The sequence below is a fragment of the Phalangium opilio genome, unplaced genomic scaffold, assembly GCF_054372755.1.
Source record: "Phalangium opilio isolate 3A_F unplaced genomic scaffold, DU_Popi_V2 ptg000038l_1, whole genome shotgun sequence".
NCBI classification, from domain to species: domain Eukaryota; kingdom Metazoa; phylum Arthropoda; class Arachnida; order Opiliones; family Phalangiidae; genus Phalangium; species Phalangium opilio.
Window position 1 is genome coordinate 3,217,954 of NW_028324161.1, and position 16,031 is coordinate 3,233,984.

The 16,031-nt window shown below is 37.0% G+C and overlaps 1 protein-coding gene and 1 long non-coding RNA gene across 3 annotated transcripts; one reads left to right on the forward strand and one right to left on the reverse strand.

Moving 5' to 3' along the window:
- Window positions 1-1,606: 1,606 nt before the first annotated feature.
- On the reverse strand, window positions 1,607-3,908 carry LOC149682678 (uncharacterized). 2 transcript variants are annotated; one of them, XR_016365510.1, is made up of 6 exons: window positions 3,538-3,908; window positions 2,501-2,538; window positions 2,343-2,426; window positions 2,217-2,284; window positions 1,879-2,156; window positions 1,607-1,806 (listed from the first exon to the last, which is right to left on the reverse strand). It is a non-coding gene; the product is annotated as an uncharacterized LOC149682678 (long non-coding RNA). The 2 variants fall into 2 exon arrangements; XR_016365511.1 differs by lacking the exon at window positions 3,538-3,908 and having other exon boundaries at window positions 2,501-2,761.
- Window positions 3,909-4,187: 279 nt separating this feature from the next.
- On the forward strand, window positions 4,188-5,955 carry LOC149682679 (uncharacterized). Its single transcript, XM_089834323.1, has 2 exons — window positions 4,188-5,685; window positions 5,801-5,955. Exons 1-2 carry the CDS (start codon window positions 4,692-4,694, stop codon window positions 5,845-5,847), a joined length of 1,041 nt encoding a protein of 346 aa, XP_089690449.1. The 5' UTR covers window positions 4,188-4,691; the 3' UTR covers window positions 5,848-5,955.
- Window positions 5,956-16,031: the final 10,076 nt, after the last annotated feature.

Genomic DNA, 16,031 nt, shown 5'->3' on the forward strand with positions numbered 1-16,031 from the left:
ACAAATCGGAAATGTTTCCTCATGAATTCTAAGAGCAAAGAAGGGTATTTCAAATGCAACAACCCTTACTCTGGTTCTGAAGCTCGACCTGTTTACTTTATTTTTGATCCACCACATTAAAACCGTCAGAAATTGTTTAGCCAACAGCAAAGAATGCAACAAACATAGGCTTATGAAAATTAATGGGGAACTTCTGATGTGGAGCAAAATAAGAGATGTTTATAACAAGGACTTTACTCTGAGGGAAACCTAGTGAAGCTACACAAATTAACTTCAGAACACGTAAACCTTCAAAACAGAATGAAAGTAAAATACGCTACCCAAGTGCTCAGTCAGTCTGTGGCAAACGCCTTGAAAATTGAATTTGGAGACACATGTACGGAACTTGTTAGATTCATTGAAATATTTAACAAATGGTTTGATATTATGAATGTAAGACATGTTTTGAAAGGATATCAATCGCGCAATCCAAGTATTAGACCATTTTACACACCGAATGATTGCATATTAAATGTAAGTGGTATTTTTCCTTATTTCTAAGACTAATCTAAATACTCGATGTCCATTTGTTTTTACTATTAGTGACTTAGAGATGTTTACCTACCTTACTTGGATGAGTGGGAGCATTATGCCTACTCACAACCAGTCAAATTATCAGAGCAAAAAAGAATGATGCTTTCTCAAGAAACCCTCTCTGGATTACGCCAAACAAGTGAGTGCAATTTTAAGTATTACACGAGAAATGCTGCACTAATCAATTAGCCTAATAAAACGGTATTTATTGATATAGCAAACTGCATTTTAGAACTAGTGCCTTTTTTTCTCAGCAAAGGAGCTAAATTTGTGCTGACTGATCTCTTCAATCAATACCCTTTGGAACAACTGTTTGGAAAACATAGGCAAGCGTGTATGGCAGGAAGCAAACCAACACTTAATAAATTTGCACAAAATACACCAAGACTTCGAAGATTAGCTGAAAGAAATATTAATGTTAAAACGACTGGAAATGGAGGAAATTGTCAATGAAAAACTGAAAAATTATTTAAAAATTTCAAATAAAACAAACTTTAATCACAATGGCTATGAGATCATATTTTTTGACATAGATAGGTATTGCTGCTTTTATCACTAGTGGTATAATTCTAAATGATTAAATATGTTTGTTTTAATTTTTGTTTCTCTTCGAACTTTGCCTTCAATTTTTTTCAGTTTTTTCTTTAGATTTAGCTTTGATATTCAGTTGCTTACACCTTTCGTTTCCTTTCAGTATGTTCCGTATTTTATTTGTGTGCCCCTTCCCTATGGTATTTAGGTATTTTCTTAGGAAGGTCTCTTTAACCTTACTCGCAAGAGTTTCATTCACATCAGCTGCGGTATAAATTTCAGTACATTTTGCTTCTATCACCTTGTCATCTGTGATAGCTTCCAAGACTAATTTCTTTTTGTTTTTATACAAAATTTCACCATAATATTGGCCAACATGTTTTTGAATGTCTTTGAAGATAGTTAAAGCTTTAGCATTTGGATATTTAAGTGCTCCTCTATCTTGCATCTCTGTCCATCTTTTGTACTTGGGCGAAACGTTTTCCAGATCAGTCTCTTCAAGAACTTTTCCTAGTATTTTCATCTCGTCAGATTTAATAGATAGTTCAGTAGAAATCCAATGACATAAAAGAAGACCTCGTCATCTTCCGGAGTTTCAATTTCTTCTTTCGGCGTAGTATCCGACGACTTGTTTGTAAGAAATAAATTTGCATTGTAGAGCTCCCGAAGAAGCATTTGTAGCCCAGTTACCTTGACAGGATCCTAAAATGAAATATTTTCATTGCATAAATTCGTTAACCAAACTCTTGAAGGAGTCTTTAAATTCGTTCATACAGCTATTTCAATGTCTTGACAATAACATGCCTCCGTCCAATCAATGCTCATACTTATTTTCTTATACTCTGAATATAGCTTGTCAGAAACAGTTTTTGTTAATAACGCTCTCAACCTTTCTTTGAAAATTTCTTATATTAGTCCATTTGATCGCAAATTCGTGATCCAATGTATGACTTTCATGTTAATTGCATTAACTGGGAAATCGAGAAGGTCATTTTTTATGAAAAGAATAGCATTTTTGAAGGCCTCTTCAAACATTATGTCATACATTTTCTCTGAAAAACATTTAATGATATTAAATACTTGGAACACTTAGCAACGTAATTTGGCCTTACCATCAACTATCCCAATTTTTTTAACTTCTTTTTTTATTGTTACACCCCGAGACTTTTCAGGTACATTTCTAATTGAATGTGAATTTTAATATTAATCATATTTTATCATATTAAGGATATATTTACAAATCAATTTTTCTTTTTAACGCAGGCTTCTTTGATTTTTTTTCTCCCTTAGGTTGGGTTTCAGGTTTTTTTCCGTTTTGTACACTTGTAATTCATAGAAATAAACTTAAAATTTATATTCATTTGAAAATAGTTTCTTGTCCCAACTCTAAACTTACAGATCAATGTTGTTTCAGGCCTGATACTCACTTACAGCCTAAAAAATAGTGAAAAAAGTGACTAACCGTATTAAAAATAGTAACTGAAAAGTGAATAAATAGTGATTAAAAAATATCGCAAATGAACTTTTCAAAGTGGAAAAAATACTGATATAATGCTGTTACAGCAATATTTCTCATTTATAACAATTAATAATCACATTTTATGACTTTTTTATGGCAATTGGTTATTATTTAAAATAATAATATAGGAAGTGCAAATTTTATCACATTTTTTTCAAGACGTAATGAGATTCGATTTTTTCTTGTCTATTTCTTTTTGAAATTGAGATTCGGCGCGAAAGCAAACAATAGCAGACGATTTTAACTTTGCCCCCCCCCCCAAAAAAACACCTGCTACAGCAGTAACAGTACCGTAGCTCCCTCAGGCCTTTTCTCTCTACGAGCCTTGCGCCAGGAGGATGCTCCTGGCTTGCGCTTATAGAGTTTTCCTTTGGGTCCTCGCGGAGCGCTCCCAAGGAGCAATAAAAAAAGTAGTAGTAGTTAGAAGAATAGGATCTCCTAATTTTATTCCTCCATGGGAGCGCTCCGCGAGGACCAAAAGGAAAACGCTATTAGATTGTCGTTGGAAAGCACTGAAATATAGGCGGTTTCCTACAGTACACAGAACGCGTTCCCGATTTTAAAAGATAAATTTCAAGAAACCTAAAAAAATGATAAATAGTGACTAATTTTCGAAAAAGTGACTTTTAGTGACCGAATTTAAAAAAAGTGATTTTAAGTGAGAAAAGTGACTCAGTATCAGGCCTGTTGTTTTCTATCCCGGTTAAGACAGCTTTCTTGGCTCGTTTGTTTTTTAAATTAGATGACTTAATTCTTTTGCAATTTTTTCTCGGTGGTCCTTCTGAAGCTTCATCTTAATTATTTACATATTACAAGAAGTTAACATAACATAGGAAAGGTAAATGAAATACTTTCAGAACTAAGGCTTAGAGCAATATTTGGATTTAAATTATTAAATTTTAAAAACGACTTACCAGGAGACATATCTTCATACATAATTCCGTTAGTACTTAAACACGAAAACAACTTATATCAGAATTAATTCCTTCAGGGATCATAAAAATATTGGGAGTGACTATTGCCACACACACTGTGTGGGAATAGCCTCTGCACTGCTGCCACACATTGTGTGGGAATAGCCTCTGCACTGCTGCCACACAATGTGTGGCAATAGCCAATCACCTATTCCCACACAATGTGTAGCAGTAGCCAATCACCTATCCCCACACAGTGGGCGTGGTTCCCAATCCCATGCACGATTGCACGTGGTCGGCCCGACGCCATTTTAGTTTACTCTTCTTTGGCCAGTGAACGAGGTAAGTGAACATTTTTATCGCTCTCCAGAATTTCGGTTTTAAATGGGTAAATTAGTTAATTGAAATTCTTAAAATTGGTTTAATTTACGGAATATAAGCTCATGTTATTTACAAATTGATATCTTTGTATGTTATTTGCAAAATTATAAACCTATTTGTATAACAGATAATAAAATACAACGTGTTTGTTAAGCCTCGGCTAGGCTTTAAGGTCATAGGTTATATTTACCCATTAAATTCCCATTAATAGGATAAGAGAACAGCTGATAACTGTTTTGACTTTTGACTTGACTCTAAAACTTGAATTATTTATCTTTACAGATTATCTCTGACTGTTCTTGGCTGAGTTTTGGTACTTTTGTACTGTGTTCTTGGTACTGCTGTACTGTGTTTGTAGGAGTTTAGTAGCGTTGACGTTGTGTTTAGGAGTTTGGTAGTAGCGTTGACGTTGTGTTGAGGAGTTTGGTAGTAGCGTTGACGTTGTGTTTAGGAGTTAAGTAGCGTTGACGTTGTGTTTAGGAGTTTGGTAGTAGCGTTGACGTTGTGTTTAGGAGTTTAGTAGCGTTGACGTTGTGTTTAGGAGTTTAGTAGCGTTGACGTTGTGTTTAGGAGTTTAGTAGCGTTGACGTTGTGTTTGGGAGTTTAGTAGCGTTGACGTTGTGCTTAGGAGTTTAGTAGCGTTGACGTTGTGTTTAGGAGTTTAGTAGCGTTGACGTTGTGTTTAGGAGTTTAGTAGCGTTGACGTTGTGTTTAGGAGTTTAGTAGCGTTGACGTTGTGTTTAGGTAGTAGAAACTTTGTTAGTGCAACCACTATGTCTTCCGTTTCTCCTCCTCTTGCCCCTTCTTCCGTTTCAGTATTGCATGCCTCTTTACTGGAACTTCCTCCATTACCTCCTTCTCGCCCTGCTTGTATTATTTTGCAATCTGCTTCCGTAGTTGCTAAGGTTTCCCAATCCCCAGCTGCAGTCGCTAAGGTTTCCCAATCCCCAGCTGCAGTCGCTAAGGTTTCCCAATCCCCAGCTGCAGTCGCTAAGGTTTCCCAATCCCCAGCTGCAGTCGCTAAGGTTTCCCAATCCCCAGCTGCAGTCGCTAAGGTTTCCCAATCCCCAGCTGCAGTCGCTAAGGTTTCCCAATCCCCAGCTGCAGTCGCTAAGGTTTCCCAATCCCCAGCTGCAGTCGCTCAGCTTTCCCAATCCCCAGCTGCAGTCGCTCAGCTTTCCCAATCCCCAGCTTCAGTGTCGTATAATGTCTCTACATTCAACCGTTTTGATTGCCTTGGTCTTTTAAATATTGATTCTTTTCAATCAGTTACTAATTGCATGACAAAGTGTAAGAGCTCCTTGCAATCTGCTAATCATATGACAAAGTGTAAGAGCTCCTTGCAATCTGCTAATCATATGACAAAGTGTAAGAGTTCTTTGGAATCTGCTTATTGCATGACAAAGTGTAAGAGCTCCTTGCAATCTGCTAATCATATGACAAAGTGTAAGAGTTCTTTGGAATCTGCTTATCGCATGACAAAGTGTAATAGTTCTTTGCAATCAGTTACTAATCACACGGCAAAGTGTAAGAGTTATTTCAGGAAGAAGATGCAGAACCAGGAGTGTCCCATACTAGTTGGTGGCGGTGCAACATCCGATTCTGAGGATTGTGCCAGCAAGGACGATGGAAAGGTTACAAAGATGGAGCCAATCTTTGATGGAGCCATTTTTGACACTTGGGAGGATGTTGAATTGACGATAGAATCGTGGTGTAAGCAGAACAGCCATCCATTGTGTAAACGGACATCAAAACTCGACGACGATGGTAAGTATAAATTTGTTCATTATGCTTGTAAACATCATGGTGATGTTCGCTGTAGAAGTAAGGGAATTAGGGAAAACCAACAGCACAATGCCCGTCGTTGCCAATTCTCTTGTAGGGTGTCTAAATGTGGAACGAATTATAAGGTTACTTGCTGTAAGTTGATACACAACCATCCAGTTCAGCCCTCCATTTTTAGTAAATATCCCAATAACAGAAGATTAAATGGTGAAGAGAAAAATAGAGTAGAAACCATTCTGAAGTTAAAGGTCCCAAAATTGCAAGTTAAAGAGTTTGTGTCTGATAATTTTGGAAAACTTGTTACATCTAAAGATATACAAAATCTAAGAGCAAATTTAAGGGCAGAACAGGAGGATGGTAGATCACAAGGGGAGATTTTAATTGACAAACTTAAACATCTGTTACCCAAGGATTCTCTTATTGGTATTGAAGTTGATGAAAATGATGAGTTAGAATACGTTTTATTTCAAACCCCCACTATGAGGGATTTATGCTTAAAGTACCATGATGTTCTTTTTATGGATGGAACTTATAAGCTTAATATAGAGGGCTTCCCCCTTTATGTTATTCTCTGCGAAGATGCAAATCTTAATGGTAGACCAGGGAGCCTATTCTCTAAAAATCTAAATCATTTGGACGATGATCCAAATCTAAACGTTTGGATCGGCTCCATTTGGATAGGGCGCTTAAAACCGTATTCTCTAACCCAAATCCAAATCGACATTTGGATCTCCCGCCAAACCTTTATCCAAACCAAATGTATGTCACTTCCTCTTTCATTACGTAATTTTACTTAGCGTTTATTGGTCAATTCTTTTGCAGCGTTTAATATAAAAGTAAAATGTTTTTAAGCCTTGGGTTTTTGCATGTTATAGCGAATTCCACTTACTGCTCTCGGAGCGCTGCCATGGAGCAATAAATACAGGAGACCCTGATTTAGCAAAAACAGTCTTTAACGAAGCCGAGAACTACTTCTCCCATTTATATGGCTCCATGGGAGCGCTCCGCGAGCAGTCAGTGGAAATCGCTATTAGATTGTATTAATTTTTTAAAATTAAGAAACCTCTTAATTTGATAGTTTAAGCTCATTAAACCTAATTAATATTAAGTGGGAAATTAATTTGAATGAAAAATAGGTGGATATCTTTTATTAATTGGGAAATAATGCACACATTTTTACATTTGAATTTTAGAAGCTAATTTATTATTTATTTTGTGTATATAAAATTCAGCGTTAATTTCACTAAGGCAATAAATAAATTACCAACGAGGAATTAACTAGTACATATGTTTAATATTAGAATTTAATTGTTTCAAAACTAATAAAGTTTTGAACCGGTTTTTGTAATTTAGTTATTAAAATTTGTGATTGTCGATTGGCCAATATTGTAAATTAACCAATGGTGGAATCAATTTTTTTTAAACTCAATGAAACTGAAATATCAATCAATCATCTACTGAAAGAGGTATCAACCTATTTTTTTTTTTCAAAATAAGGTGAATAAGGATTAGATGGCTTGCTGCTTCAAACAAGATTTTTAATCATGAAGAGAATATTTTGTTAATTTTAGTCAAATTTAGATATTCGGTAATCGAGTTGATATGAATAAAGCCCTTTTTGCTCAAGTCTATTTTAAACTTTAATCACAGATTTCGCTTACCATTTTACAAGCATAATAAACACTACTGAAGGACGCAAATCTATCTGTGATCGGTCACGGTGACCAATATAGCAATTTGCCCAATTAATCAGTTTGAACTTCATTTGCACATTTCTATTCGTTAATTTGAAATGTTGCGAGAAATTTGAATGGAGTATAAGTAGTTATCTCTTTCAGTAGATAATTTTTGATGTTGATATTTAAGATTCATGGAGTTAAAAAAAATTATTAAGCTTTGATATCAACATCGGTTAATTTACGATATGGGCTTATGATGGTAGTCTGTTTATAAGATTAAGTCGTTACTTTAAGTGTCACTAGACAGTATCTACCTCCAAAATCGAGAGTTAGTAACTTTATAACCATCTCCTAGTCACAGGATATCCGAGGGTCAATTTCTTATATCATTGACATGTGATTATCTGAGGAAGGCTTACTATAGCTGTCAACTTTTGGCAAGGCCTAATACCGTTTTGCTTGACTTTCGCCGTCAAATTCCTTTTAAAGCATAGATCATAGAGTATCCACCCTTGATTTTCATTTCGCAACACACGTTGGATTCGTAAACCTCGACGCGTACCACGATTAGAAGCATTAAAATGCAAAAACAACACACTGACCGCATACATTTTTTGTAAAAGACATTATTCACTACAGCTGACAGACGGCGATAAAGAAAAAGCCTTCGGAGTCCGGCCCCTTAAAGGGGGTGGTTTCGAGGGAACGAAATTCAAATGCAAGGCGCGTCCCTTGAATTCGTAAATACCGACGTTTAACGCAATTATAATATTGAAATGTTATACAATTAAGTTAAATTTAAGAAAACAAAGCACTACTTTCAAAGTCTAAACTTTAAAAATACGACGATAAGAGAAGGCGAGGTAACGGGCAACGAGAGGCAAACATTTAAATGGCAAAAATTAACGGTAAGCCAAGGCTTAGTCACCGCCGTAAAAAAGGGCCAAGTTTAGAAATAGATTGTGGGACAATAAAAAGGTGGAAAATTATGATATTAGGCTTATATTAAAGCTTGAAACCTACTTTATATTATATTTAAAATCCATCCATGAGCAAATCCTCAAAAAATATGAAAATTACAACGAAAAAGGACCCACTCTCATATTTTTTCCACTTAAAAAAATGGCGGCCACAAACGGGGTGAAAATGGGGAAAAGAGCTATCCAAATGACGATTTGGCCGGTCATTTGGCTTGCCAAATGTTTGGATAGGGTTTGAACCAAATGAAAAGGGATTTGGAGTTACAGAATACCGATTAGTGTCATTTGGGGATGAATCGACCCCAAATCCAAATCATTTGGATTAGGAACGATCCAAATGCAGTTAGAGAATAGGCTCCCAGTTTGCTACTTTTTTGTTAGAAGGGAAGATTCAGCTACTATAGATAAATGCATTTCAAAATTTGTTCAAGTAAATAGTTGCGTTAGCAATACAAATATAGTAATGGTAGATAAAGATTTTATAGAAATGAACTTAGTAAACAAGCATATTCCTTCTGCCGAAGTTCTACTTTGTACATATCACGTCTTGAATTGCTTTAAGCGCAGGGTAAATCAGTATGCTGAAAGTAGAAATAGTAAAGGCATGAATTTATTTATTAACATGAATATACATGTGTATCATTAGCCTTTCTATCATGTTATTCAGGGATGGGAGGGACCTTTCTATTACATACGCGTTTAACGTCATCGCGGTAGCCAATCAAAATCGAGACACCTGGAAGCTCGAACAGCAGACGACCAGTTTAACAAAATTGTATGAGGGATACAATTTTCGGTTAGGTTTACCAAACTGCGTCAACTGTATATTACAAATAATCGCCGATACGTGAAAAAATATCTCAACACGATGCCCGAAAGTGATTTTGATCTTTTAAATGAAACATAACTGCCTGCAATGTTTTTCCTGAAACTGAAAACTGTTGGTAAAGTGCTAGGCCTTGGCCATTAAGAAAATGAATGTAACGGTTGAAAATAAACTACTAACATTTGAATTCGTGAGAATTGATGATGTTGGTTTTTTCTGCTGTTGGAGGTAAATTAATCCGGTAGTTGATCAATTTACAAGCATAATTAGCCTTTCGCATGGCAAGAGCTTTAGCTTTAAAAACAAACCGCCGAAAATTCACTGACGTCAAGCAAACTAAGCCCCTCCCATCCCTGAATATGTAGTTTAACTAGTCAATGCACATATATATTCATGTTAATAAATAAATTCATGGTAAAGGGGATTTAATGGGGTATTTAATGGGAATCAACTCTGGTCAAAATGAAGTAAAAGAACTTACAACAAATTAGATTCCAACCAGAAGTCATGCGAACATCAAAGTTTCGCCAATAACTATTTAGTTTACTAGTGACTGATGGACTTGCAAACTGAAAGTAGTTCAGACATTTATGCTCCTGGGTTTTGTCATAACCCACTCGATCACGCGCATCACGACGCAAGCTGCTCGCGCTATAGCTAAATTTCCGAGATCTGTTTTAAACGTATCTATTTTTATGTGCTCTTCTAATGCTGCGATAACCTTACTTAAATCCATATTATACCTTCAAATACCTCTTAAAACATTACCAGCTACTCCGTCTTGACAACAAACACAAATCGAGGAAGTTCTAGCATACACAATAGCAGACGACGGTAACCGCGTAACCGCGAATTAACACAAGACCTATTTTAAGGGAGTGAACAGGCCAGTATAGCTACGCCAATAAAATGGTCAACTACGGCGAAACTCTGAGACTTTCGACTTTTGGCCATTTTTATACTTTTCATCTCATCCACTTTTTCTTTTATTGATAGAAGAAACGGGTCTTCAGAGTTAGTTTGCACATTGGACTCCACACCAAAAGATGTTCTTAAAATAACATCAAGTCGTAAATATCCAATGAATCGTCTTTAACGCTATGATATTCAATTTTCCACATGAACACGTTGATGGCTTCGTTTATAAGAGGAACCAACTGCGTGTCGTAATTTCACGTCTTAGTTTAAACATATTTTATTTTTTAGCCACATCGTAGTATACGATGAGGCTCTTAGTTTGACCCGAGCCGTAGTAGTAGTAGTAGTAGTACTTGTGGCCGGAGTTTTCGCTTTCGTTATCGTTATTAGAGATTTAATATTAATTAAAATTTCTTTCGGATCGCAGCCGTGAATCGAACCCGGTTCGCTCACGCAGTAGACAGACATTCTACCACTGAACCATAGAGACTTGATAGAAGCTCCCAGTTTTTGTCCTTAAGTTTTATCTCTAAAATGTCGGGGTGATGTGGGGTGGGGTACCTCTTAGTCTGTGGGGTCGGATACTTTTGAAATTTTATATCTGTGGGGTCGGATACTTTTGAAATTTTATATCTGTGGGGTCAGATACTTATGAATTGTATCTTTGGGGTCGGATACTTCTGAATTTGTATCTTTGGTGTCGGATACTTCTGAATTTGTATCTTTGGGGTCGGATACTTCTGAATTTGTATCTTTGGGGTCGGATACTTCTGAATTTGTATCTTTGGGGTCGGATACTTCTGAATTTGTGTCTTTGGGGTCGGATACTTCTGAATTTGTGTCTTTGGGGTCGGATACTTCTGAATTTGTGTCTTTGGGGTCGGATACTTCTGAATTTGTATCTTTGGGGTCGGGTACTTCTGAATTTGTATCTTTGGGGTCGGGTACTTCTGAATTTGTATCTTTGGGGTCGGGTACTTCTGAACTTGTATCTTTGGGGTCGGGTACTTCTGAACTTGTATCTTTGGGGTCGGGTACTTCTGAACTTGTATCTTTGGGGTCGGGTACTGCTGAACTTGTATCTTTGGGGTCGGGTACTTCTGAACTTGTATCTTTGGGGTCGGGTACTTCTGAACTTGTATCTTTGGGGTCGGGTACTTCTGAACTTGTATCTTTGGGGTCGGATACTTCTGAACTTGTATCTTTGGGGTCGGATACTTCTGAACTTGTATCTTTGGGGTCGGATACTTCTGAACTTGTATCTTTGGGGTCGGATACTTCTGAATTTGTATGTTTGGGGTTTTAAGCCACATCGTATCTAGAGAGCTGCACGAAACGGAATTTTTTCCGCGGAGTCCGTTCCGTTCCGCCGGCTTAAAACGGAATCGGAAGAAAGAAAGATCTATATAACGGAAACGGATCGGAAACGGAAGATCTAATGAAGGAGTTGTGGAAATGGAACGGAAACGGAAAAGCTAATGAACGATTTTATGGAAACGGAACGGAAGCGGAAAAGCTAATGAAAGTTTTTGTGGAAACGGACCGGAAACAGAAGAGCTAATGAAGGATTTGTGGAAACGGAACGGAAACGGATGAGCTAATGAACGATTTTATGGAAACGGAACGGAAACAGGAAAAAAATGTGTTATGGTTAAGGCAGGGACAAAGAATACCCGTGAGGAGTTTTCACTCAACAGTATAGGCAACTCTCTATCTCGAACGACAGCTTATTCTGTATATACTCTATTACAGCATCGGTTTTCAGCAAGCGCAAAGCTAGGTCTCTATGTAACCTAACTCTGTATGTGATGTCACGAGACGAAAAACTTCAGGATTTAATGTATCCGCGAGTTTTTTTAGCGCGAGTGTTAGGACCTCAAGGCCTTAGTTTCCGATGCGTGTGAAATTGCCTACAGCCTACTGCACGTATTTGAATCTAAGGCCTGAGGTTTTTCGCCTCTTGTCAGCGCGAACAAAGCTAGTTTACATATAGACCTAGCAATGCGCGTGCTGATAACCGATCTTGTAACAGCGTATGTACAGAATAAGCTGTCCTTCGAGATAGGGAGTTGCCAATCCTATAGCGTGAAAAGAAATTTCCTCACGCACATTTTTTATACACGGTTAAGGAATTGAATAGGATCGGACACAGATCTTTTGTTCTCTGCAGCTCTCTAGCGAGCTGCACCGAAAGGAATTTTTTCCGTTTTCCGCGGAGTCCGTTCCGTTCCGCCGGATTAAAACGGAAACAGAACGGAAACGGAAGAGCTGATGAAGGAGTTGTAGAAACGGAACGGAAAAGCTAATGAACGATTTTCTGGAAATGGAACGGAAACGGAAAAGCTAATGAACGATTTTATGGAAACGGAACGGAAACGGAAAAGCTAATGAACGATTTTATGGAAACGGAACGGAAACGGAAAAGCTAATGAACGATTTTATGGAAACGGAACGGAAACGGAAAAGCTTATGAACGATTTTTTGGAAACGGAACGGAAACGGATTACCTAATGAAGGAGTTTCGGAAACGGAACGGAAAAAGGAAAAAATATCTTATGGCTACGGAATTGAAACGGATCGGACACAGATATTTTGTTCTCTGCAGCTCTCTAATCGTATCTTTGTGGTCGTATAATCCACCAGACTTCATTAATTAAAACGAAAGTGGCGAATTTAATTCTTATAATAACCATTAATAATCTCTAATTTTTTTCGCCGGAATATTACAATTACAGCATGGGTAAATCATTTCAGCATTGTACTCATTAGGGTAAGGTATAGAGGAGTTATCCACTCGTTTGGGTAGGGTATAGAGGGGCTATTCACTCGTACGATGTGGCTACTATTACGAGCCCTTGGGCCGTCTTGTTAGTGATAGTTTGTTTCAGAGCGATGACGTCAGTCGTGAAAATGGTGTCATTAAAATATGCTTTAAGCTATGAAACAAACTATTGTTAAAAAGTGTAGCTTGTATTTTTATTGCTTTGGATAAGACATTTATCATTATTTAACCTTTCTCAGAAGTAGAGCTTGAAATTTTCTATCCATTATTGGATAATTTTCGAGTATGGATGAAGATAAAATAACGTGCATAATGGATAGATAATGCCGAGCTATACGCAGAAGCCTTACCTGTTTTATTTTACCGCTGGTAAACATTGGTATAATTAAGGCTCTTTGTTTTTTCACCTTATTCCATGACTATCCAATACATGTTGGTTGCTCTTTTCATAGTAGCAAAATCCACCTGGTATTAAGATCTGAAATTGTATTATTGATTTATTCAAAATGGTGATGTATCGATTTCGGCGAAAGGTATTGTATTTAGTACAATTTCACATAATGGGTCTTAAGAACACGTGCTTCGTAAGCTCGGTGACCAATGTTTCGTCAACTAAAGTTATTTTTCAAGAACAATTCCATTTTTCTGATACATTTTATCATGATTTTCTTCTTTTCAAGGGAGAACTTACTTTAATTTTCAAATAATACTCTCATTAATAATGTATTATATGCGGTCTTTTCGGATACAACAGGGGGCTGTTATCACCTTTCTTATATTTGATAAAGGGGTTCGTTTCTTCTTTAAGCACAGTCACAATTATTGAACTGTGTATATCAGTACTTGTGGGGAAGATTTTAGAAGTGTTGGTTGAGTTGCTGTTTAGTTGACAACATTTTGAAAACTTGATGTGTTTAAAACCTTTTGAAAGGAAAATTCTCGGAAATTGAAAAAGAAAGTGTCAATTTGATTAATATACAGCATAATACTTATATCTCAAACAAATAATCCCTGCAGAACATATTTGGATCTAAACTGGTCGCCGGCTTCGATTGCCAGTATAATGAACTTTGATGATTGTTTTTCACGAACGTTCATAGTGAAGCAATGTTTGCCTTTCAATTCGATGGGACCAAAAGGGGCAACGCTTTAATCTTTTTTAGATATTTTTCTCTAGGACGGTGATTATAAATAATTTTCTTAAACTAAATCATCAAAATTTTCATCAAAACATAGTTTTTTCTCTAAGAAAAGTTCGATGGTATTTCAAATGGCTTTGCTCAGATTATTGATGGCAACTTCTACAATATGTCATCAAGAAGCGATATCTAGTTTACTAGGGGGAAAGATTGATTCGCCACATTTCCAGCTTTATCTCCAGTCCAAACGTAGGTTCTGAGTTAATCCCCACCTCTAAATTACAACCAGCATCTCATTGGTTCTTGAAAACTCACGTCAGCGCGACGAGAATGACGAAAATTACGAATTTTCCGACTGAGGAGAGCGAAATAGCCTAGCCCGGCCTCCTTTTAAGTCCCTCTTGTATTTTGAAATGGGGACTGGAACTATGGCCCTCGAATGCTTAGGCAACTTATACCTACTCCCTAATAAACTAGATATCACTTCTTGATCTCATCAGAGATCCATGTGCACGTGTACTTTCAAATGCAAATATAATATACAGGTTTCCCCTTAAACATACTGGTCGGTTCATAAAATTATTGAAGTCTCGAATTTGAATTTGTTTTATTAATTCGATGTCCGATACTACCAAAACGGGTGTGGCGCCTAAGAAATATCTGCAATGAAACGTTTTAATAAGAAATCTATTAAAATTAAGAGAATAACTCTAGTTAAAATCATAACAGGCCCCCGAGCAATGCAGTACACTGAGATTAATGTTCAAATTAATATATTAATCCACGAACCATAGATTTGTGAAGCCCCTGGGCTAGTGCCGTACTAGGCCCAGTGGGTTTAGATCGACCCCGAGGGGCTAGTCATTCGCCAAAATTTTGTAAATCTGATTTCTGATTCTGAATTTTTAAGTCAATTCCGATGATTATTGAACGAATTCCTTGATTTCTGTGATTTTGATTATTTTCGGCGATTTCCATAATCGTTACACTGATTTACCGTTATTGCCGCAGATTACTTGTGATTCCTGTTTGAATTCCAATGAATTCCGGTAATTTTTGGTGAATTCCGTGATTACCACCGGATTATTCGTGAATTTCGATGAATGCAGTGATTATTTCTATATCAACTGATTATTATTTTAATTTTGTATTTTCGAATTCTTCGGTTGATTATGTGCGATTGTTAGCTCTATCTATCTATCTAAACGCATATTTGAATGAGGCGCCAAAACATTCGAAACATAGATGGCGATAGCATAGCTATCGCCGATCAATAACGAAACACGAGGTTAGCCAGTAAACGGCGAGAGAGAGGCATTCGGGTTTTACGCGTGAACATGTAAAGAACGATCAATAAACGTAACTCTTTTTATCCTTTTCTATAACCGCAAATCTTAATAATAATCATTAATTACACGCCTGAATCAACGACAATTAACAATTAACATCTCAGAAGTGGGATTCACCAGAATTATTGACTATTTAACGAGGATTTACAACGATCGGTACGGATAGAAAAAAAAGAGAATCGACCGCCTTTACAACGAGAGGAAAACGTGGCCGCCTCACTTCACGAACAATGGACAACGTTTAGTCCGCGTACGAAAAACGAAAAACTTCCTAAGCCTAGGACCAATGCAACCCGAATCCAACGAAATCAACGAATGCTCTCACGTTAGAAGAAGTGTTAGGGTTGAAACGAAAAATCGACTTAATTATCGGGAACTAAGTTCAACGGGAACGCGGATAGTCAAAGATAATTCACGTAAGGACATAAAACAATGCACTGCGCGTAATCAAACAAACGAACTAGTTAGGTTACAACGTGTAAACGCAGTTACATTAAACGAATCGTCCGAAGAATTCGACTCCGCTGACGAAACCAACGAGAACTTCAACGAACAACAAAAGATCCTCGGAACTTTTAACAACGAACGAACAGTAACTCACGATATCCATAGTTACAACGAGTACGGAAACGATAGTGAATTAAACTCTAACCTC